General features: G+C 46.1%; 1 protein-coding gene across 10 annotated transcripts in view; it reads right to left on the minus strand.

The window, feature by feature from the left end:
• Positions 1-521: 521 nt before the first annotated feature.
• The window catches only part of FRMD4A (FERM domain containing 4A), a 436,582-nt gene continuing 412,672 nt past the window's right edge, over positions 522-24,431 (minus strand). For 5 of the 10 annotated variants that reach the window (XM_075926048.2, XM_075926044.2, XM_075926043.2 and 2 more), the window contains exons 15-23: positions 23,882-24,015; positions 20,609-20,731; positions 16,738-16,966; positions 14,900-14,956; positions 13,437-13,674; positions 12,769-12,996; positions 10,430-11,289; positions 7,087-7,183; positions 522-1,831 (exon numbers count right to left, since the gene is read on the minus strand). In XM_075926048.2, coding sequence (XP_075782163.2) covers positions 1,729-1,831; positions 7,087-7,183; positions 10,430-11,289; positions 12,769-12,996; positions 13,437-13,674; positions 14,900-14,956; positions 16,738-16,966; positions 20,609-20,731; positions 23,882-24,015 — 2,069 coding nt within the window. In that variant the 3' untranslated portion in view covers positions 522-1,728. The other 5 variants (XM_075926050.2, XM_075926042.2, XM_075926068.2 and 2 more) reach the window with 3 other exon arrangements.

Below are 24,431 nucleotides of genomic sequence, written 5' to 3' on the forward strand. Positions count from 1 at the left end.
AAAGCTTCCAGCAAAACAGTATTCCAGTGATGCTATTAATTACACAAAAAAAGCTGTGGCAGCCCCTAAGTTTAGTTTTAAATTTCCTGCCCTTCTGGTCTGGTAGACTAGCGTTATTCTTAGAACACACACACACACACGCACACGCACTTTATTTCTTTAACCTAAAGCTAATGTCAGTTTCTGCTTTTCACAAAGTAACCCCCTACAGCCATGTCTTTAATTGCCTTTCCCATAGGAAATCATCATCTGCATGCACAAATGGGGAGAGAACCCCACCCCACCTAGTGGCAATAAAAAACAGCATAGCACCGTAGTGAAGACTAGACGTGCCAGCTTCAACACCCACCTAGCTTGTGCACGAGTTCAGTACAAAAGTGTCTTTGAGGCCTTTTGAAGTTTGATGGCTTGACATTTATAGCATTGCTCCAAAGTACATGTAAACTTGCAGCTCCTGTCACGGCTCTCTTGTGTGTTTCCTTTTGGTATCAGTAGAAAAACTAGAGTCTGTGTCGAATGCATCAAGGTTACTCATTCATTAGCTTTTATTTATTATGGTCCCTTCTTGCAATCTGAAAAATTTACTGACAGCTGGTTAGTAGACAACACTACTGAACCCCCGCTTCTGATTTACAACCTAGTGGGGTCCCGTGTATAGCAATACTTTGGTGATGAGCCCTTTGCTACATTGGCACTACCAGAAGCGTAATAGTCTGAACCGTTATGCTAATGTGGCTTTCCCATGTTGATTAATGTGCTTTCCTTTGATTTCACGTTAAATACTTTGTGCATAATTAGGATATCATGTAATGGTTATTTCTATTCATAGAACGGCGTTTGGCGATTTTTCACCTTATGTTTAAAAAAAAAAAAAACTAAACAAAACCTGGCTGTATTGGTCGTTAGCCTGTGCCAGCCACAGATGCTAAGAATAGCAGTACTTGCCTCTGCTTTCGCTAATACCCCCCTTGTCAACCTTTGTGTCTGTCCAGTTTAACAGCAGCTTTTCAAGAGTGATTTTACAATACCAGCCCAGAGCTCTGGTGTTTCTTCATCCCAGTGGGTTGTTAGTGTTACTGGTTTAATTTTTGGAAGGGCTTAACGTGAGGAAGGAATTAAAAAAAGTTTCCAAATTGTAGGAAACGGGCTAATTTAAACTGATGCTGCCCATGCTTTCCTGGTAATTCTGCGATCTTGGCAGCACTGAACTGATTGTAATATTCTGACATCCCTGAAGCAAGAGGAGCTTTTCATTACTCCAAATAAATACTCCAGGAGTCAAGGATGTTGTTCACAACCGCGCTCTTAGCCACTTAACTAATGTTCTGGTGGCTTCAGATTTCAAGTTGTAGAACTGTTACTATTTTCCCAGGCCACAGACCAATACGATTGTATTTATACCTCGAAAGGCTTTCAGTATTTAAAAGGAATAAGCCCCTGCCATCTGGCTGTTAACATAGTCATCTATGTTGTGCCCACCCCATGGCTGGTTTGGGCTATGGGAGTTGTATGTCAGTCCGTGGCAATCTAGTTTGAAACACTGCTATCCATTGGTGGTTGCAGCTGCATCCTGGGGCCAGTATCTGTAGTGGCGTCTGTAATCACATTTAGAGAAAAGTGCTTAGAGTTGAAGCTGGTGCCGGGCAACAGTGCATCTGGGTAAGGCAAATGAGAGGCAGTGAGGTGATCTCAGAATGGCATTGATGTGATCAGATTGAGGTCAGGGGTTCACACTAGAGTCCCAGGCTTGGCTTTTTCCTGTCCATACCACTGGACATCTGCTAGTTCTGGATAGAGGGGAGAATCCAGGAAACAGCTATCATTGTAGCTCCTACAGAAGAAAGGAGATTACCGTTAGAATGAATGCTACAGCAAGAGTTCATGCAAAAATTCAACCATAGACACACCACCATGGGACAGGAATGGGAAAGTAAAGAAAATGCAGCATGCTCTTTAGCACTTTGTAACGTTGGTTTTCTATACAATCACAGAGCTGGCAACTGGGGCAGATTCAGCAGGAAAGACCCACCCAAGTAGTCCTCTCCAGAGCAGCTCACCTCCATGGAAGCACTGCTAGGTGAACAGTTCTCATTCAGATCTCTACAGGCCAGTTTGGGTTAGGCTAATTTATCTGGACAAAACTGAGTTCAAATGACATTTCTTGGCCCTTCCTCACAATAGAATGTACAGAATTGTAAAGCCATCTTACTGTCCCTCTTTGGAGAGCAAGACAAACGTCTGGCCAGTAGCACCTGCTCCCATCGGTGCTTCTGACATGACTGATAGCTGAAAAGATGAGTCATGTCTAGTACAAACACACATGCAGGAATGCTTGTTTCTACAGGCATTCTTCCCTAAATGAGATGACGGAGGAGTGTCTAAAGAAAGAACCCTTTCTACCAGTGCATAAAGTGTGAGTGTATTTGCTGTAGATACACACATGCACCTTGATACATTCTAGTAGTGGGTCCTGTATGTAGGTGGTTTTCCCTTAGGCTATGTCTACACTATAGCCTTTTTGTGGAAAAATATATGCAAATGAGCCTGTGTGAAATATCATTGTGCCTCATTTGCATAATTAATGAGCACCTGTGTTTGCTTTTGCTGTCTACACGGCTCCTTGTTGCGCAAAAAAACCCCTCTTGCACAAGAGCAATTTTTCTGGAAAAAAAATGTCTCGAGCAAAAACGGGTGCTCATTAATTATGCAAATGAGGCATGGTGATATTCCATGCTTAGTGTCATTTGCAGGGCTCGCTGAACCGCACTGTCCAGCGATATTCGCATGCGCAGATCGCCAGATCCAGGTTCTTCCGGGTTCGTAGACTGTATAATTTGTCTAACCCTGCTCATTTGCATATGTTTTTCTGCAAGAGAAGGGCAGTGTAGACATAGCCTTAGAGTGATTCTCCAGAATGCTTTTTCGCCCTCTGACTAGGGGGCAGGGTTGGTCACCAATACGGGGGAATAAAACCTTGGGTTTTTTTAGTGACTGACACAAAGGAGGTTGAAAGGACCTGTGTTGTCATCTCAATGCTTCTGTGCACACCTTAAGCATAGCTATTGAAATGTGACAACAAGTGGGCCTTGGAAGTCATTTGAACAGGATAGGCCAGGACACTAGCAGCAAGACTGCCTGAGGGCTTTTTTTTTCAATCAGTGATTTAAAAAATGAGGTTCATGCTAGCCTTACAGAATTAAGGGCCGTTGTGTGGTTGTGTGAGGACAATGACTTTGGTGACCTGAGCATAGGCATACCATGAATTAATGCAAAGGCAATACGGTATTTTCTGTGTTATCTATCCCTTTCTTAATGATTCCAAACAGTCTGTTGGCTTTTTAGACCATGTGATTTTATATGTATAGTTGGGATTGTTTTCCAATGTGTATGACTTTACATTTATCAACACTGAATTTCATCTGTTATTTTGTTGCATAGTCACCGAGTTTTGTGGCAATCCCTTTGTAACTCTTTGCATTCAGCTTTGGATTTATATCTTGCGTAGTTTTGTATAATCTGCAAATTTTGCCACCTCACTCTTTACTCCTTTTTCCAGATGATTTATAATTATATTGAAATCACTGGTCCCACTACAAGACCCCACAGGACTCCACTATTAACTCTCAATTCTGAAAACTATTTATGCCTACCTTGTAATGGTTAACCTGTCCATGAGATGTCAGCCTATGACAGTTTACTTAAGAGTATTTAGTGAAGGTCCTTTTCAAAGGCTTTCTGAAAATCTAAGTACGCTCTATCGCCTAGATCACCTTTGTCCACGTTTTGTTAACCCCTCAAAGAATTCTGCTAAATGGGCGAGGCATGATTTCCATTTACAAAAACCATAGTGACACTCTCTCAACAAATCATGCTCCTCTTTGTGTCTGATCATTCTGTTCTTTACTGAAACTTCAAATCATTTGGCCTATTCACCAGTAATTGCCAGGTTCACCTCTGGAGCCTTTTTTTAAAAATTGGTGTCACATTTGCCATCCTCCAGTCATCAATATGGAGGCTGATTTAAATGATGGGTTACATACCACAGGAATGTAGTTTTCTTGCGCAAGAGGCCACTGTAGACAGGCGACATGAATTTCTTGCGCAAGAAAGCCCTATGGTTTAAATGGCCATCAGAGCTTTTTTGCGCAAAAGTTCTTAGGCAAGAAGCTGCCAGTTTAGACGTAGCCTTGGTGACTTATAACTGTTTAGTTGATCAATTTGTTGTTTAGATTTTATTTTCTTAGCACTCTTGAAAATAACTCTTGGCATGAAGGGACAACGCAGATTCCAATAAATTGCCTCTAAGACTGCACAGGAAGCCTATGGCTAAGCTGGGGAATGAACTTTGGTCTCCTGAGACTTAAACCATCCTTCCTCTCCACAGAAACATCCCCCAGCATTTTGTCCAGTGTGCTTTGGCAGGCCGTGCTTATCCACTTGCATTCCTGTCCCAAGTGGCACAAAACTTATCTTCATAGGGAAAACTAAGAGCTATAGATTTGCTGAAAGGGCCGCCCACATATGCTGGCGAGTTTTACAAATGCTTCCAAACTTGCTCTTCTAGGAGCTGAGCAAATTCTTGCTGTCACTATCCAAATGCCCATACAACCCAAATGCCTGCTCCTTACGGATACTGGGATGTCAACAGTTATATGCAGAGCACACGCTACAGGAAAAAGGGATGAAAGAATAAAACATCCCCTTACTATACCTCTATTCATCAGTACTTTGGTGAGTTGGAGACTCATCCATAGTGGGTGAGTTGTCTGTTGCTTCTCTGAACAAAGGAGTGCGCAGAGGGAGGAAACAGTAAAGAGGAAATGTTAAAGAAAAGAAATGACACACATTGTTAAGAGCTTATTAACACAGTGGGAAAACAAGTTGATGAATCACCTTAAGACAAAAGAGTTAGTGACATAAGAAAACATGTCAGGCACCTTTGAGTCATGCTGGGAATTATCAACATGTATTGCTGTGATGGCCTCTTTTTAAATTTTGTTCCCTTAATGGTTGAGTCATTTTAACTAGGCATGAATCGAGTAATGGATTTTCTATTTGATTCCTTTTTGCATGGGATGGTGGTCCAGACCCTCACGTGATGTAAATCTACAGAGCCCCATTCCCACCCCACAAGGGTCTGGCCTGGTCTTTTTGTTGTGTGAGGCTGGAAGTAGAAGTTCTGATGCATGGAAAAAAGTGAAAAAAAAATCAGAGTTCTGCCTTGAAACAGGCGACTTCTCAAGTGGTTTCAGATCATATTAATTGTATTCATCATAGGGATGTGCCTGAGGAAGGTGATTACAATGGGGGTTGAGGCAGAATCAAGGCTATGGTTTGGGCTCAGAGCGATAGCCTGAATGGGGCAAATCTCAGCTCTTAACCCTAGATTTCTGCCATATATTGGAGTCTTGCAATATGTTGGCTTCTTTTGAACTGGAACCAATAAAAATACCCACTTGAGTTTTGGACCTAACCCAAACCCACACCTGTTCATAGGGGGTTTGGAGGCCAAGCATGCTGAATTTGAGCATGCTGAAAAGCAGAGGAACTTGTCTGGGGATTGAGAGTCTGTTTTTATGCCCCCATCTTTGTTTTAAATCACAATTTTCTCTTAAATGCCTTCTGGATTATTGCTGCCATAAAACCAAATGCCACATGTGGATGTTGTTGTTTATACTGGACTATCTGCAAGTATTTTTTTTACTCCCACAAAACCAAATATTTAGGTACAACAGAGTGGGCATAGAGATAGATTAGAGTAAGAATTTCAACATTCAGCAGTGTTTGTGCCCTGCAATGACTGTGGCATAAGCCCACCACATCTTAGTTCACTACTCCTAGAAGACCGTTAAAAATGGTATAAGGTCTCTGCAACCCTAGGGCAACAGTTCTCAAACAGTGTTCCCTGAAGACTCTCCTAGTGCCTTCACAGAACAAAACATTCTGCGAATCAAGCTCTGGGATATGGGATGCTAGATAGATCCAAGAAAATGGCCCTGTTTTATCTGGCTTACAACCCTTGAACCATGCCTCTGACCAGCCTTCTGGATGTGTGCATGAATTGCCATAGTTAAGCACCCTGCGCCTTGTTTACACTGCAAGATTCCATTACTGTCTGAGAAGCTGGACCACTACAATGACATTCATAAAGAAAAATCAGTAGAAGTGCTACATACAACATGGGGACCACAGGTGGCGCCTACACAGTTTTTACAGAAATTTTCCCACCACTGGGTTGGCTCCGCGTTAGCACTGTAGTATACACTGTGGCTATGTCTAGACTGGCAAGTTTTTCCGCAAAATCATTTGCAGAAAAACTTGCCAGCTTTCTACACTGGCCACTTGAATTTCCGGAAAAGCACTGAAGATCTCATGTAAAATCATCAGTGCTTTTCCGGAAATACTATGCTGCTCCCGTTTGGGCAAAAACGGTGTCACATTTGCCATTTTGTCTTTTTCCAAAAGACTTTTGTGCAAAGGGGCCAGTGTAGACATCATAGTACTGTTTTCTGCAAAAAAGCCCCGATTGCGAAAACGGCGATCGGGGCTTTTTTGCGGAAAACCGCGTCTAGATTGGACACGGACGCTTTTCCGCAAAAAGTGCTTTTGCGGAAAAGCATCCTGCCAATCTAGACGCGATTTTTTCGAAAATGCTTTTAACAGAAAACTTTTCCATTAAAAGCATTTCCGGAAAATCATGCCAGTGTAGACGTAGCCTGTGTGTGGAAGACAGACAAATGCAAATGCACGACCAGTCTAAATTAGTGGTTTCCCCATGGCTACGTGAAAATTCTCTGCGGAGGTCAGTGAGTATCTGAGTGTGTTCCTGTGCCTAGACCTATTCTTTACCAGTGTCCTCTCCTTGCAAGAACAAGATCCGGAAGAACTGTACAAGAAGATATTCTCTCCCTCAAGTGTCAAAACTACTGTGATGATCTATTTAAAGATGAAATCAAATCTACATTTCATACTCGAAGGCAACTCTGGCACGTTGAAGTCAGCTTGGTGGTTTTGGAGTGGCTAGAGAACATTGTGAAAGACGAGGGAACGTTAATCCTCTATCCTACCCCACCCCCAGAGACTCACCCGGTCTGCCATGCTACGATGTGGTGGGGACTGCTTGGTGGTGTAGCTGCTAGCTCACTCGATGGTGTTGAACTCCTCTGGCTGTGAGGTAAGGCAGCTAAAATTGAGGGGAAAAACAGCCAGTGAGAAAAGGAGACCAGGGATAAGGAATTCCAGAGCCGTCAGCTCACTGGAGCAGGAGCTAGATATCGAGGTGTGACTAAACACAGCCCAGGAGTTGGAACGTCACTCTTACATATGGCTCTTTGCACATACACCCTGAGCAGCACAACTGCTGTGAGACTGGCCAGCATACTCCTAATTCCCTCTGCTGCACGCACATGACTGGCTCTGTGCTCAGATGTCTGGGGAAAATTTTGTCCCAACCCAACCTCCAACTGTGTAAGATTATATGGGCTGAAGACCCTTTCCCATCTACCAAACTCACTGCAACCAAGAATGGGAAATAGTCCTTCAAACCATGAAAACAAACCAATGTTTTATTGCCACTTGAACCCTCAGCACCCTAGAGCCAGAGCAGTGGATGTGCCACTGTCCCTTCACATGAAGGAAATGACGGTGCAGAGCCAACCTTCACAGACAACTGTGGGACTATAAGGAATCCTGGCCTAGTAAAATATAGGGGCTGCTAGCTGGACACGTATAACATTTGCTGTAGAAAACCCAGCGACCAAAGATGTTCTTTTAAATTTGGCTGCGGTGAACACGAGCATGGATCCCAATGTGGGTTGATCTTACTTAGTTTTATATTAATGACACTAAAATACCTAGACACTGTAAAGTAGCAGTAGTGGTTTTACAAGGGCATTTCTGCTTTAAGGGTCTATTAGGGTGTGTCTAGACTACAGGGTTTTGTCGACAAAAGTGGACTTTAGTCAACGAACTATACCTGCGTCTACACTGCTGCTGAGTTCTGTTGACATAACGTCAACAGAACTCTGTTGTTTTGTCGACTGCTGTAAACCTCATTCAACAAGGAATAACGCCTTTTGTCGACAAGAGTTCTGTCAACAGAAGGCGTTATTGCATCTACACCGTCCTTTGCATCTACACTGTCATGTCGACAAAGCGGCTTGCTTTGTTGACAGAACTGGATGTAGTCTAGACACTCTTTGCCGCCAGAAGCTTTGTCGACAACTTCTGTCGAGAAAAGCCTGTAGTCTAGACGTACCCTTTTTATATGAGCAAACCCATTCACAAAATTTTGGCAGACTGGAAACCTTTTATTTGCATATTCATTATACAAAGGGGCTCAAACCCAGCCCCTTGCTCTCCAGTGCCTCCCACCCTTGCCCCCGGGGCCCTTTGATCCTTTAACACCTGACCCCATGGGCTCAATCTTTTTGTCATTCCATCCCAGTACTCAGATCCCTGGAACAGAGACCTCTCCAAATCAGACATACGCTCCGGAGCACAATCATCTCTGAAGGACACTGAGGGCCAATAACCACTTTAGAGCAATGGCTAGTAAAATGATCGAGGCGTTTCATTAGCATTCTCCCACAGGCTGTTAAATTCTTTAACAGCAATTAAATGACATGCAAAAAGAAGAGAAAAGCAAAGTCTAATCTGTTCCTTACAAGTGAAGGCCCCTGGGGTCATTATTATCCCATCATCACAACTGGGCTCCAGCTTTTAAAACAAGGGTTGGTCCATATTGGCATGGTCAGTGAAAGTGATTTACATTTGGGGCAACTAACCACTGAGACGATGTTTGGTTTTATCATCAGTGTTTTCCTTCTAAGATGCCTCATCTAACTGAACCGATAGGAGTCTCTACAGCTCAAAAGAACAAGCATGTTAATGACGGTTTAGGTACTTACTGCTTCTGTTTGGGGTAGAACTGCCAAAGCGATGCTGAACTTTCCATCAAAAAGGGGCTACATACAAGTTTGCAGCACAAGAGAGCTGGCGCGGCTCAGGTGAGTGGGAATGGACTGTAGCCTTTTTACCATCAAATCAGCTCAGACAAACCCAGCCCAGGGTTCCTCATGAATGAACGTTGTCGGCTGCTCAGTGCTCTGAGGGTCAGCAGTTCAGCTCTCAGTAGCAAAGAGCACCACTTTATGAGCAGGGCTTGACAAATAATACAATCTACCCACCCGTGGCGAGTAGATTGCAATCTGGAAGAGCCAGGTTCGGGCAATCTGCGCATGTGCAGATTGCCGGACACTACGGCTGGCGAGCAGGGCTTGCTGTGGTTCGGCGAGCCCTGTTTATAAGCATCACCACTAATTGTCACCCTTGATGGCAATCGCAACAGAGGCGCCCAGGGTGAGCAGGCCATGAGGTGGTGTCCTCAGGTCAAGGCTGAGGCACATGGATAGGAGTGAAATGAGGGAAGCTTGTCAACGTGCTGCCCATGCAGTAGAAACAGCTGCCAATCAATCACTCCCTCGCTCTTGCAGCGTTGGGTTAGATTCATGGGTTCTGGCAAAGCCTCAGGTGAGTCCTTACTGGCATACAGGCTTGCTCAGACGTACTCGAACGAGAGGGGATGGCAAAGATGTATCGAATGTTAAACTAGTTCGTCTCACATCAGGGAAATGTAGCACAATCTCTGAACAGCTGCAAGGCCCTGCTGTTATTCAACAGGAATATTACAGGAGCGGCCAGAGGCCCAAACAGGACGGGGCGCCACTGAATAGGCGCTGTGCAAAGACATGGCCCTGACTTTATAGAGCTTACAAGATTCCCCCGGGGGGAAGGGGAGGGGGATCACCTCTAGTGGTTGTACTGAAGGTACTGTATGAATCAAGGATCTCACCCCCTTCAAATAAGTCTTTTTAGTGGGGCCACTTGCTCTTTATTTTAAGGATTTTTTTGGCCATACCCGATATTCTTATGTTCTTAATGGAACACGAGTTAAATGCCTTACTCTTCTATGTATTTACTGGGAAAATCAGGTTCTCGAGTTGTGTTCTGTTGTTCCATATTGCTCACTTTAATGGACCCTGCCCACAGCGACAAACCTAATCAGCTCCCACTAATGGGGTTTCTCTCTGCTACCACTCTACAGGCCAGATCCAAAGCCCATGGAAGTTAATGGAAACATTACCAAGATTTCTGGAGGCTTTGGCTCAGGCTGTGGGGATCTTTCTTCTAGCCCTCTAAAGAAGTCGTTCACAACAAATGAGCCCTAGGAAAAACTCTCATCTGAGGAGACACAGTGATAACGTTCACGCTGTGCTAAACCCACCACCCTACATCCTGGCGCTGGACACTGGGCTGTTTACACAGGCTGCTCTGATTTAATTCATTAATTACCAAAATGCAAACGCACTGCAGTCATTAAACAGGTGAGCACCAGCTTGGATGTGCTGCCCCTTGGGTGGCCTCTCACCTGATGTTGCTTTACACATTTGAGGCATCCTCGTTACCCTGCTGTGCGCCACAAAGGTGCTCTGAGAAGATGTGCTGTACTGGGAGCTGCTGTCCGAGGAGGTGGAGCTCGTGTGCGACAGGCGGCTGTGCTCCTTGTGGGAGGCTGTGGACCGCTGGTACCACAGCCGGAGTTCGTCTGATACGGCAGTCCTGCCCGAGCCCTTCTCATGGCCCTCTCTGCCCAGAGATGGAGTCCTTATGATCTGAGAACGGGAAGGGGTCAGTCTTACAGAGTCTACTTCGTCCCCGTGCCAGTTCTCTTTAAACATTCCCCCTGCCGTGTAGGAGTTGGAGGTTTTGAATTGTGCTTTCACACTGTAGTGTCCCTCCTGGTCGTTCTCCAGGCTGCGTACCACTACGGGCGTGGAGCTGCCTTCGATGTACAGGGGGTACTCTTTGATCCTGTACTGAGAGGAAGGCTGGCTCTGGCTGTGCAGATAGACGCCGTGATGCCCCGTTCCGTTCCGTGCGGCCAGGTTGGGCATGCTCCCTGAATTAGAGGAGACCAGGTTTCCCGCAGATTTGTGCCTTTGCCTCTGCCGCTCTCTGGCTTTCGAGGGGGAATCCTCGGCCAGGGTGGAGTAGTTGGGGTTCATCTGAGCGGGGTAGTAGTGCTCAGAGCTGGAGTGGCTGGTGCAGGAAGAGCAGTCATCCATGGGGTCAGAGCCATTACTGCTACGAGTCCTTGGGGTGTAGAAATCGGGGCTCCCCGTCTCATTCTCTGACCCAAGGAGCTTGCCTTGGGACTCTAAGCTGGAGCTCCTGTGTCTAAAGTGCTGAGCTAAACTGTGGAGTCTTGTCGGGCTGATGTCTACTGACCTGCAGGTGTCAGGAAGAAAGGGGTTAGGTCTGCGTGGTTAACAAAGCACATAGGGTCTTGTCTGAGCACTTCATGCCAACGCAGCATGTTCCAATCAGCGCGGACACACACAGCTACAGCCCAAGAGGTGCTGGGTGCTCCCAACTCCCACCAATTCCAAGGGGCGCTGGGGGTGCTCAGGCCCTGGCAGAAGGGGGGCATTCCAAGCAGGCATATTACTGCAGGAACTGCAGCTGGCGCACCCATCTGGGGTGAACGTCCCACATCCCTGCCCAAAGCCCCAGCCAGTGGGCTTTATGGAGGGAACCTAAGCAGCGGGATGGGCTTGGGCCTCCACAGGCAGCTCGTGGGGCTGCAGCTTTGATTGCTGTAGATTGAGAATCGCAGCCAACTCCCCTCCCACATTCCTTGTGTGGGAATTTGGGGCCACTAGGTGCAAATACTGAGGATGCTCTGGCTCCTCCCCAGCCTATCTGGAGTCAGTAAGGCACCCTGTTTCTGCGGCACCCGGGGGGGGGGCGGGCACGGAGGTCTTACAACACGGCTTTCCACTAGCCGCCTCCCTAGGCAATCCCAGCTATTGGGCACAAGAGGTGCAAAGGGCACCGTCCGCGGGGGAGCTGTCGATCTGTGCAAACCCTGCCTCTGGTTTCTGTTCTTCGGCTGCTGTGCCCCTTCCCTGCTGCTTTGCACGTGAGGTGCACGGCCCGTGCTGTCAAGTAGCTTTGAAAGCTCTGCAGGCCTTTCCTCATGCTTACTGTGAAACTGGGGCATGGAGGGTGGCTTATGCAGCACCCTTCCCTCCTCCCCCTTGCCCCCCGAGTGACTCTTGTTTGCTCCTCCTTCATCTGAAGAAACCCTTTTATTAAATCAGCTACACTTTGCTGGTCTCTTGATTGGCTTTTGGGCTTAAGAGTGTCACAATGTGACTGTCCTTCCATGCGAGCACCTGAGTTTGCATGTGTCGAAGGGTGTTTACTCTTGCCCACACCGGTGTGGTCTTTACGCTGAATAGGCTCATCCCCTTAAAAAGTTTGTCAGCCACTCAAGGAACAGAAACGAAACCATGTGCCCAATTAGTCCCACCTCTACTTGGTCCCACGGCCTTTCTGCATACATAGTTCACTGCTGCAGCAGTGTAACACTACCCAACCTTTCGTATCCAAACGGGAAGGGTAATTCCCTAACCTTGCACTTCACTTGAACGCTGCTATTAATCCCTTGTCGCTTTCAAAGAGGGGCTTGGCGGTTGTAATGCCCATGAACGGTCAGAACCTTTGTAGAACACCCACAGGACTTAGTTTTTATTTGAAGGAACTAAAATTGACTAAGCAGAGGATTCAAGCCCTGATTCAGGAACGAATCCCCACTGAGGACAGACCTCCTGAATCCAGGCCTCTGTCTTTGAAGTATGACAACAACAAATACTTGTGCAGCAACGAAGTGAGGCAAGTTGTTCTGGGAGCGGCAGGACTTACCTAGTGGAATGGACATAATGTGGACTGCGTACCCGTAGATCTGGTGTAGATGGCATGGTGGACTGGGAGTTCCAATGCGGGAGGCTCCTGATGGGGCTATTTTGCAGAGAGTTGCTCCCTCCAGCCTCTGCACAGCTTCCTGTGCTGGGGAACCGCTTGTGACTGCTGCAAAGCAAACGCTGCGTTTCACGCATCAGACAGAAACGCTCTGCACCCAGGCGTTTGAGTCTGTGGGACAAATTCAGGTCTCAGCTACACACAAGCCGATCCTGCTGCAGTGAATGGAGTGCCACGCACACAGCTGGTCTGAATTGCTTTTTGCAGTAACAACTGTTCAAACACAAGCGCAGCAGACGTATCAGTGAGAGGCTGTTGTCCGTCCTCTCCAGTTAGCTTTTAAAATGATCCGATATGGGCCAGCACTTGTGTGGTTATAGCTACTACTATCGTCTGTGGTGTAAGGATTTACCAAAAGAGCTAAATAGCATTCGAGTGAGTCTATGTGTGCTGTGAGATCAGGGATGCGCTTTTGTTATGTAGCTCAGGTTAAAGGCAGCCTCTCCACCATATACGCCATTACCAGAAAAACCTGCCCTTACCGTACCAAATGGGCATCCTCAAAAGGGAGGATGTTTGTGTAGCCAGTGTTCTCTGAGTGTCTGACTCACCTGGAGTGACTGTGTGAGGATCGTTTCTTGACCTTTTCGTAGGGTTCGTCCAGGGATGACTCACTCCACATCTTGGGCTTGATAGGGGACTTGTCATAGTCATTCCGGTGGTAGTGCATTTGTCTGAGTCCTTCCAAGGACTGTGGAGGCGGGGGTCTGTTATGCAGGGGCGGCCGGGGCGGGAGTCCTTTGTGAGGTGACTGTAAGGGGGATATTGTGCTGGTAACCTGAGAATCCTCTGCAAAGAGAAACAAGGAGAGCAGCTGATGCTTTTGAAGGACACCTAGCTGCAGTGTGGCTTTCCCCCAGCATACCCAAGATCACCACTTGGCTACAATGCGTCAGAGACGCTTTTCCAGTGCATGCATTATATGGTAATGAACTTAGGGCCTGATTTTCAGAAGAGCTTCTGCTGACGCTCTAGGTCAGTGTTTCTCAACTGGAAGGGTGGTCATGTGCAGTAATAGAAGTTTCGATCCAAAGTAAAGAAAATAAAACTCGTCCAGATCCATGTGCGTTAGAGCTCTGCTGCTTTCATGTTTGTGCTGGCAAACTTTTTCACACACACACCTCCACTCTTCCCCCACCCTTCTGCACACCCTTCCCCCACTTCAAGGTCAAGGATTCGCTGTCAACCTCCTGAAAAACATACCCCAGTTAAACAGGCTCCTTCCTCCAGCCTATGTATCTTGTGGGTTCAGTTACCGTGAAAAAGTAAAAAATGTAAGAGAGAGGGTTGCACATAAAATTTTGGTCTTTGACTCAGGGGTCCCTGATCTGCAACAGTTGAGCTACATTTCCTTAGTGCAACTTAATAAAGGAATCTCAGGGTGATATTCTAAAGTCTGTGTTACGTAGGAGGTCAACAAAGCATCCTATTGGTCCTTTCTGGTCTGAATAATCTATAAAATAGGGGGAGCTCTGACGCTCAACATCCCTGAAAATCAGGCCCTTTAGTGTGAGTCATATGCCATATACAACTAATTTGGGTGTCTTAGGGGGTTGTGGAATTATTACAATCTCTATGAGCCTTTTCCTACAGAGTACACACTTATTTCTGCATCTGTATTTTATACATATAACTGACAAAACTTTCAGAGAGGTTGATGGAAGATGGTTGGTGTCTGAAATGGCAACGGTGGTGGTGTTCTAACTGTGCTGGCCCCAGGATATTAGACAGACAAAGGGGGTGAGGTAATATCTTTTATTGGGCCAACTTCCATTGCTGAGAGAGACAAGCTTCCCAGCCTACACAGAGGAAGAGCTCTGGGTAAGCTTGAAAGCTTGTCTCTCTTGCCAAGAGAAGTTGGGTCAATAAACCATATTACTGTACCTGCCCTGTGTGTCTGTGAAATGAACCAAGCATGCTGCATACTGGGGATCTCCTCCGTTTTCAAGGGGATGCAGATGTCCTACTTCCCTTTACCATGCTAGGTTTCTAAGGTCTGAAATGGACAACGTACCGTCCTCAAGAACAAGGGCATCTGAGAGGGAGCTATCCTCACTGGCGATGTTTCCTTCTGAGGAGGAGAACAAAAATAATTAAAGGGATGTTTGTATCACAGTGGCTCCACATTGAATCTCCACAGAATCTTCCCCCGTTCATAGAATACAGTCGTCCCTTGCTCTCCACACTGCCAAGAAGCAGCACGATTTCTATGAATACAGGCCAGCTTACGCAGTCCTTACTCAGGCAACGCAGAAGAAAGACTGAGTGAAAACTCTAGGCCGGCTCCCTTGACATGCTCAGCTTCCTCTTGGCAGTTGCTGAGTGCCTCCAACTCCCATTTCAGTGGGTAGTAGCACTGAGTCAAAACTGAGAGTTCAAATCCCCAGAGAGTGTAAAATGACATAACTCCATTAAAGTCAATGGAGGATCAGGCCATAATGGCCTCAGGATCTGACCCCCTCAAGCCTTATAAAGTTACCATTTGGTTGCCAAATAAAAACAAATGCAAGATGCTATGATTGTACAATACTGCGAGCGCCCTCTGACGCAACAAAGGAACCAGCACCCCACTCCTTTTGCCAGAAGTGTTCTGACATACACATCTCCCTGGTATTTGCATCTGTGGCTTGACATGCCCTGCCAGTGAGCGGACAGGAACTCAAAATGCTTTCAGGGCAGCAAAATGCAGCTGGGCTACAAATAAGGAAGCGAGAGAAGGGCTGATAATCTCAGCTCTGGTTTATAAACAGGAAGAGAAAAATCTCTGCTTGGCGCATGGAAAGGGACGGGGACTCTGTTTTCAGGCTTTGAAGGAGGTTACTAGAAATTACTTTTAAAAAATTGTGTAAACCATAGCAAGCGTCCCCAGGAGTCTGCTTATGTAAACAAACGTGATGCTGATGATAATTACGACTACATTTCAATCACGGGTAGTTTTAGTAAAAAAAGTCATGAACAGGCCATGGACAGCAAACAAAAAGTCACAGCTCATGACCGGTCCGTGACTTATACCATATACCCTTGATTAAAACGTGGGTACTGTGGGGCAGCCCAGAGCTCTTTGAGGCGGATGCACAGCCCAAAACTTCTGGTGGTGCTGGGAAGGGGGGGGGGGATCTGGCAGGCTCCCCATCTGGCTCCTGGAAATGGCCACCCAGAGCACAGGCTTCACAGCTCCCATTGGCTGGGAACTGCGGCCAATGGGAGCCATGGGGGCAGCACCTCCGGGCAGAGGCAGCATGCAGAGCTGATGGACATGTTGCCACTTCTGGAGGAGCCTCCCCTCCCACTACTGAGATGTGCGCTGCCCAGAGCCATCACCTCCACCTGCATCCCAATCCCCTGCCTCAGCCCTGAGCTCCCTCTTACACCCAAACTCTAGCTATTGCTGGTGGACAGGGGAGCGTGGTGGTGCTGAAGTCACGGAGGTCCCAGAAAGTGTCAGAATCCACTGGATTTAATATAATGTCTCTTGGCCAAGGATCTTAAGCAGCTTTACTAATATTAACTAAGCTGGCAAAAGTATTGCTAAACCCATTTTACAGGTGGGTACACTGAACCATAGACGGGTTAAGGGCCTTGATTATGTGCACATAGCCTGAAATTTACCCATGTGCTCTGAGCCAGCACAGCATCTCGGCACCACTCAAGTCCCATGCCAGCCAGAGATGGTAAAATACACAGACTCAGAGTCCAGTAGAGGGAGAGGAGCATTACTGAGCTACACGCTAGACCAGGGCTTTGGGCATCAGGACTCCTGGGTCCTATTCCTACTTCTTGCTCAGTGGGGGTGAAATTCACTCCTTGTGTCGAGGCCTTAGAGCTAAGCACCAGGCCCTGACGCGCCCTTACCGTCTATGATCAGGGAGGCTCTCTGAGTTGGCTTCTTTCCAGATTTGATGCGGTACTCGTTGATGGCGTTTTCAATCTCCTGCAGTTTCTTTAGGGCATTGAGATAGGAGGTTTTCCTTTGTTTCTTCAGCTTTTTGCTGACGTTGGGGTCACTGGCCAGGCGCCGAGCAGCCTCAGTGATCTGCGACTGAATTGCAAATTCCCTCTCCAGGCGCTCCAGCTCGGCTTCCTGTCAAATTGAGAAGAGATTCTGGCCGTCACAGCTTCACGGTCAGATCCTCAACGGGTGTAGCTGCATGGCAAAGCTCTGCTGACTTCAACAGGTCTATGTCTCTTTACCCCAGCTAAGGATCTGGCCCTACCTGGCATTTAACAGAGACGAGCCATCTACCGATCTGCTCCTAACTCAACCACAAGTGCATTATCAGGGCCAGTCTGTGCATCTGCTTCTCAAACGCGTGAGCACCTGATCGCACATGTGAACTCATGATTTCACAGGGCTGCACAAGGAAAGGATGCACAATCCAGGCATTATTTTGTGACGCTCGTCAGCACTAGTGCATTCTGGCAGCTGATCTGATATGGCTGTGTCTGCTATTTGCCTTGCAGGAAAACACTCATGTATCCCTGTATAGTGATGTGTGTGAATCCCAACATCTCCCACACGTGTTGCTAAGGTGTCTGTCACCATGGTGACCGAGTGCTGTATGAAAATGAAACATCAGGATGTTGCACTGATAAGTCCAAGGGGAAAGGCATGACATTTCAGTGTATTATTACTGGTTAGCACTTGCATAACACTGGTACAGAGCCGATCACCCACTGAATAACTGTCAAATTCATCCTGGTTACAGTCCAACCCTACCAAAGGTCATTAATGTGAGGCAATACATAAACATACGATGACACAACATTAGCATGAAACTTCACAGAGGTGTGATATAAGAGGCCATGCATGATGTAATGATTTCAACAGAAGGCGCTGACCAGGCCAGAAAGCCAGGAAGTTAGACCCTATTTGGCCACTGCAGAGTTAAACTATGCTTAAAGCAGGGATAACAGAGTTAGGGCCAGGTTCCGAGCTGGCGTAACTGGCATTGATACTCTAGCATTAAGTCAATGGAGCTATGCCAATTTACCCCAGCAGAGAATCCAACTCTTTGCTTATAGCCTGTGAGGATGAGAACATGGGCTGGAATTTTCAGAAAGGTGAAGTTCTCTTACACACCCAAGTCCTATTTACTTTTAGTGGATTTGAGCTGCAAATTAAAACATTAGCTTTGCTGGATGGTCAGTGCTCAGACTGCAAGCCCTTGTAGCCACATATTCAGTGACACCTTATTTGTTTTCTGTATTCAAGTCCTCTCAGTTTACCAACCTGCATATACTCAGCGGTTGATGCTATAGGAGTTAATCCCTCCTCAGGTCAGGATGGCTCTCTCAAGTTTTCATTTTGGGCATCTTGGCTTCAAAATCCCTCTGCTGTCGGTGAGTCAGCATTGTTTTAAATCTATAATTACAGCTCCTCTCACATTACTGCCAGATGAAGGCCTGGTTTTGTTTTGTAAAATGAGGTTTTGCTTTGAAGATTTTATAAGCTCTGTCAACACTAAACTTATTAACGGTGCATTCAACACAATGGACATTTAAGACAGAGAGCCCGATCTGACTTTTTCTTGCAAAACACCCACTGAAAGTAAGCAAGGGCGGGTTAAGGTTATCTAATCATGGTTAAAAATAAAGGCAGCAAGGGCTCAGCCCTGCAGTTCTTATTCAGACAACACTCACAGTGAAGATACTGATTTTTTTCCCAAAATCAGCCTTCACATCATCAACAGCTGTCTTCATTTGTCTCCCATTCATCTTTTTTCTGATGGACGCCGTTATGCATATTGCCTTGGAGTACCAGGGCCATTCATTTGCCTTCAGATGGAGCCCTGCCTTGGTGCCAACTCTCGTGACAATTTGAAGTTTTACTTAAAGTTCCAGTTCCTAAAATCAAGTGATCCTGAGAGAATCTCAACTTTAATTAAAAAAAAAAAAAAAAAAGTTTGTAGCCTTCATAGTTGCAGAGCAAGGCTTGAAAATGTGAACTCTAGAGGCTCAAAAATCAGAACACAAATAAATAGATCATCTCATGATTTTGAGGGACCTGACGCAGCATTTTTGAATGCTTGAGGATGGGAATCCTGTGTTACCAAAATGAACATTATTCACAAAGGCAGAGAGGGGCTTTAACCTCTTTCGCTATAGAAAAGAGCCATTCTCTTGCACACGTGGACTATGCATCACTATTAGGAAAAGCACAGAGAGGAAAACAGACTCCATCCAGTGTCCCTGCCTGGAAGCCCTCTCTGAAACACTAAGGCAACGTCTACACTGGCAGCAGCGTGTAGCATTCATGCAGCTACATGCTGCACTGAAAGACAGGCTGGCCCACACTGCAGTATGCTACACGCATTAGTGAAACGCTTTGGTAAGGGGAGGCAGTGGGGAAGGCTTCATCGACTGCCGGCTGGACGAACTCCAGCAGCGGGGAGCCTTAGTCGTTCCGTGCTGCTAGAGCTTTTACTCATAGTGGGGAAAGGCTTCGGTGGTGGGATACTACATGGCTACAATAGCAGTGTAGACGGGGAGGCAGGGCTTGGACGAGTAGTGAGCTGGGTAAGGTATACCCTTGGGTACATATCACCCCCTTCAGGTGTGTCTTTACTCTCCTAAGCTGTGACTCTCAGTCTAGCCTGCTACCTGCACTGGGGAGCTACATGCATATGTACAGTACATGCCACCAAAAGAGGTGTGCTTTGTAGATACAGCCCAAGACACAGGAATTTGAAGCACTGCAGCACACAGTGGGCAGAGTTTTCGGGAGTCAGTGCTTTCCTTGTAAAAGCTAATTAAAATGTGCTAGCTCATGAGTCAGTTACTTCAGTAGAATATCTCTCCCTGGCTCCTCAAACACAAACCCCAAGAGCTTTGGTTGTTCATGTTATGAGCAGAAAGAAAATGCTAACAATATAGTAAAGGGTTAATTCTCCAGCTGACTCCAACCTTCCACTAAAGATTCATTTTCTTCTATTATAAAAATAAAAGGAAACTCAAAACTAGACTATCCACAGGTGTCTTGAGACCAGTCTCCACAGACAATGGCTTTTCTGTGAATTCCGGTCCCGCCTTACAGCTGCTCTGGGGCTGTTTTCACAGCCATGGTTCAGGGCACTGACCCAGCCAACTGTGGGAGAGAGAGCACAGAACAAATGCTCCCAGGCACACTTACACAAACACAAGACAAGCTGCCCAGAGGCAGGGAGGATGGCTCCTTTGTTTAGGAGTGGGGAGTAAAGTGTACTTGTCTTGCAATCACAGGACCAGTTGGAAGAATTGACCTGACACTTTATAAAAGGACTTTGGAGGAAACTCTACCTGGCCAATTTTAGTACTGTGTAAGAACTACTGCAGGAAGGGAGGGAGAAGAGCTACGAATACTCAAAAAATACCAGAAGTGGTTCGAAAGCCTGGAGTAACTCGGAACTCAGTCCCATGAGTAGTTTAGACCTGCACCAGCAATGTCATTCAGCTATTGGTCTGATTAAGGACAGCTTGCACAGTTAGCAAGATTAGAGCCGTAAGCAACTCACCAAAAGCTACTTTTTTATTCCTGTGTCAGAGCTAGGGCAGGAACTCAGTTCCTGGCTCCCAGTCCTATGCTCAGACCAGCATCTTCTCTCACCCCTTCCTTACCCCAAATACGAGCAAAGAAAGAAATAAATTAGTAAGTTCAATTAAAAGTGGTGGTCTCTGAGTAATACGCTGAGGGGTGTCCTAGACAAATGATAGATAAATTAGACAGGACTGGAAGGCAAGTCCTCACCTCTCCTTTTGGCAGTATTTTCTGTTCATCCAGTTTAAAGGCAGTCCCTATTCTTCGCCTTACCATTGGTGGCTCCTCCCCTGGATCTAGGGGGTATTCCCTTGGCAGCTTTCCCGTGAGCTCCTGAAAACATAAGGTGCGATTAGTGAGAAGGGGAATATGCAAAAGCAAACTCATCCCGGGTAGAGTCTGAAAAATGATTGTAAAAATAGCATTGCAGGGTTCCATTGTATATCATCTTTCAGTGACCCCGAATCAACTGATAAATATGCAGATTTTTCTAACTTCCAGGCCTGTGAACTCAGCCTATGCTCTGAAAGTCAAGTGAAGTCAAACAGGAATATATATTCTGCAACTAGAAGAAAAATTAACAATACTGTTAATGATCTGCCAGGCTAGGTACTGCTCATCAGCGGGATGTCAGAGCATGATGCATGAGCCAGATCGGATGCCCCCCCCACATTCCTTCAGCAGTGCTGTCACTGTGGAGAAACCAGTAAGGAAAACAAGTTTCCAAAGTTATTTGGTGCCCGAGAAGCCAGCAGACCTGGCTCTGAATTCACACAGGGAGCGAAACTGTCAAGGGCCACTTTTACAGTAATTTTTTCTGATCCATATCTGCATGTTAAAATACTAATCTAATTCCTGATTGGTCTAAGATCGCTGCAGTGAAAACGCTGTTGAAAACAGTGGCTGGTGCCCAAGTACCTGTTGGATAACTTTTTACTAACTGAAATCTGTGCCAAACTCCAGGCTATGTCATGTGCCGTTTTGGAGCAGTATCAGACTTAAAGGGTCATTTGCAAAGATTAGTTCCACGTGTGAAGCCGACCCTGCACACTTTCAGAGCCAAGGGACGTGCGCAGGGATAGATTTGAAGCATGCAGAGGAGCAAGTGCCAGAATTGATGCTAACCCTGTGTTTTTTCTGGTTCCTACAAAACATCTACACAGACCTGAATTAAAGGCATCCAAATGCCTGCAGAGAAAGGCAAGAGTGTTGCTACAAGGAACAACCCAGCTTCTTGAGCTGAACAGTCTCTGCCTAAGGACAAAAGGCTTTTGTGTTCTGCAGCACCAGCCTTGAGAGGATCCAGCTGGCCGAAAAGCCTAAATCATCTGAATCCCATAGAACAGTGGCTGACCTTAATGTGCAGCATGTAGCTCAGCTCCCTGCCTCCTTCATGCCCGCACGACCCATGCCCCAATGGGGGCTTTCTTTCTACTGTTTTCAGGTCACGGGGAAATGAGGCCCTGGTGATTTCAGTCCTTTGCTTAAGCAGTTCCCAACACAATGAATTCCTAACCCAGTGTTGCACTGAACTGCACAAAATGCCCTTAGCAAAGGTTGTTTAAATGCTTCCCCCTCCAGCATGGCTGTTTTAGATCTTTTTGTGTAACGTGTTTATCCTATGGCACAAAATGGCTGGCTGCAAAGAGTGTGGTGAGATACGGATACTGGAGTTTTCTACTGAGCATCAGAGTGGTCCTTTATAACCCCAATCGTAACATGAAGCATGGAGGGGGGAGGGGAGAGAGTTATACCTTTAATGGCTCCTTTGCCAAGACTCCTGAATACCCACAGTTTTGTAAGAATAAAATCCACATGGGCAACTGTGCTGCCACCATAAGCTGAAAAGGATTTACAGGTAAGGCCTGAAATCTAATCTGAATTAATAAATAACGGAAGTAATGGCTGTTGCAAATGGTTTGGACCATGCTAGTTTGATTAAGCCCATGTGTTATCCCCTCCCCCTCCCAATTTATGTTCCTCTGCCTCATTCTAACACAGCAATTCCCACAGCCAACAAACCGATTCAGGACCACCCGAGAGGAAACGCTTAAAATAAAAGAGCCAGTGAAACTTTTGACCACTTTCTGCAGCTGGTCCAAGCTAAATGGTTTATGGGCACTTGGGGTCTGACCTGATTCTGAAAACATCACTCACAAAAGTAGGCCCTTCAAAGCCAATTGCGACTTCTTCCCTCAGGATTGCTCATGAGAGGAAGGGTTGTGGGATGAGGCCTGCACATATTTCTTCACATTCTTTGTTGAAAAACTGTTTTTCTCCTAATTATCCCAGCTGGTGTTCATGGCAGAGCCAAGTCCAAACAAAACTCAATGAAATTTTAAAAAATGAGCAGAGGTCTTTTTTCTGTTTGTTTTTTAAAGTGATACACACCTAATGAGCCCAGGACTGTTACCCAAAGGCAGATCTCTCATTCTCTATTCTAGGCAGGGATTTTTGTTAAATCTGGATTTTTCCAGGCCTGGGAAACAGCAAGGGTGTTATGTATGCACGTGTGATTGAAGTGTAAACTTCATATAAGCAGCTGCTAATATTTATTATGTTTTCAGGAACAAACACAGCAAGGATCCTAACTTCTCCAACACTTGAAATGGTTTTACGTTTGTGCTGACCTGCTTTCAAACAATCCAGTTAAAATCAGCCCCAACAATAATTAAACACAGACACATGCCAAGCACAACATGATCTCATCATATGGCAGCCAATTAGCCCCATAATGATGTGTAGGGCAGAGAGGTGATTTTCTCTGGAGAGTGTTAACTAACATTCTTTCTACTAGCGAGTCTGATGATGTAGCCCAGGGACCTCCCCAGCATTTGTCATATTTCATGTAGGCAAGAAGGAAAGATGCTGCAGTACCAGCTCACCCCAACTGTGGTGATTTAACCCATGCACCAGGCAACAGGATTGTGCTGTGACATAGCTGGGAGTTGGCGGAGCATGGAAAGAGAGCACCTAAGACCGTGCCTCCTCTAGGAAAAGAGGCGTGTTAGCTAACACATCTTTCTTCTACCGGAGGTGAGGCCTTAGGGAATATACCAGGCCAGGTGTCCACATCATGGCTAGACCAGATGTGCCATTTATAAGCCTGAACCTATTCCCATTGAAGTCAATTGCCCATTGGGAGCCTTGTTGAAGGACGCGGAGTAGCTAAGCATCCCCAACTCATGACAACTTCAATCGGAGCTGCAGATGCTCAGCACCTTGCTGGATCAGGTCTCCTGGGTGCTCAGTTGGCTTGGAATGAGTCCAATTTCTCCAGTGTAAAAAGGGCCTTGAGGCAGCTTTAAACATGAGGAGTCTGGAAGTTACCAAGTCCCTCAGGCACGATGCACTTGGAGAGATACGCTTTAAGAAGGCTTTCGCCTCTCCTTCCAGCCTCCATCACTTTTTCAAACGCGAGCATGAGCATATAAAAACACAAGCCACAATGTTTTCTAGGGTTATAAAATGTCTATTGCCTACCGCTTCTCGGAGACACAGTTTCTTTAGCTCCTCCAGTCGCTGGCGCAGGGTCTCTTCCAGAGCTTCCTGCCTGGATTTCAATGCAGCCAGCATGTCTTTCTTGGCAGACTGAGAGCTATCTGACTCTTGGGAACCTGTCAATAAACAATGATTTCACTAGGCCAGCTGACAGCAGAACACACATCTGGAGCATTAATGAATTTTACCAAAGCCTACACTTTGGATGGGAGCTTTCCAAAGAAGAACCAGACGATGAAATGAAGCAGGTGTTACACAGTCCTGTTTGTTTATGACAAGTTCTTAATGCTTAAGCTAACAGAATGAGGTTAGACATCCGAGTATAAAGATATTCTGTAATTCTCTTCGATGTAAATAAAAACAATCAGGTAATTTTTTAAAGGTCCTCTTGAAAATACTACGTGTAGTTCTGCCCAAAGCTCCCAACAGCAAAGAGATGTTACAAAGCATCGGAAACATATTTTCATAGCTTAAAGGCCAGAAGAGACCACTACTCTGACATCCGGTATAGAATATGATTGCCACATCCAGC

This window comes from Pelodiscus sinensis, chromosome 1 (genome assembly GCF_052426305.1).
Source record: "Pelodiscus sinensis isolate ZL-2025 chromosome 1, ASM5242630v1, whole genome shotgun sequence".
NCBI classification, from domain to species: domain Eukaryota; kingdom Metazoa; phylum Chordata; order Testudines; family Trionychidae; genus Pelodiscus; species Pelodiscus sinensis.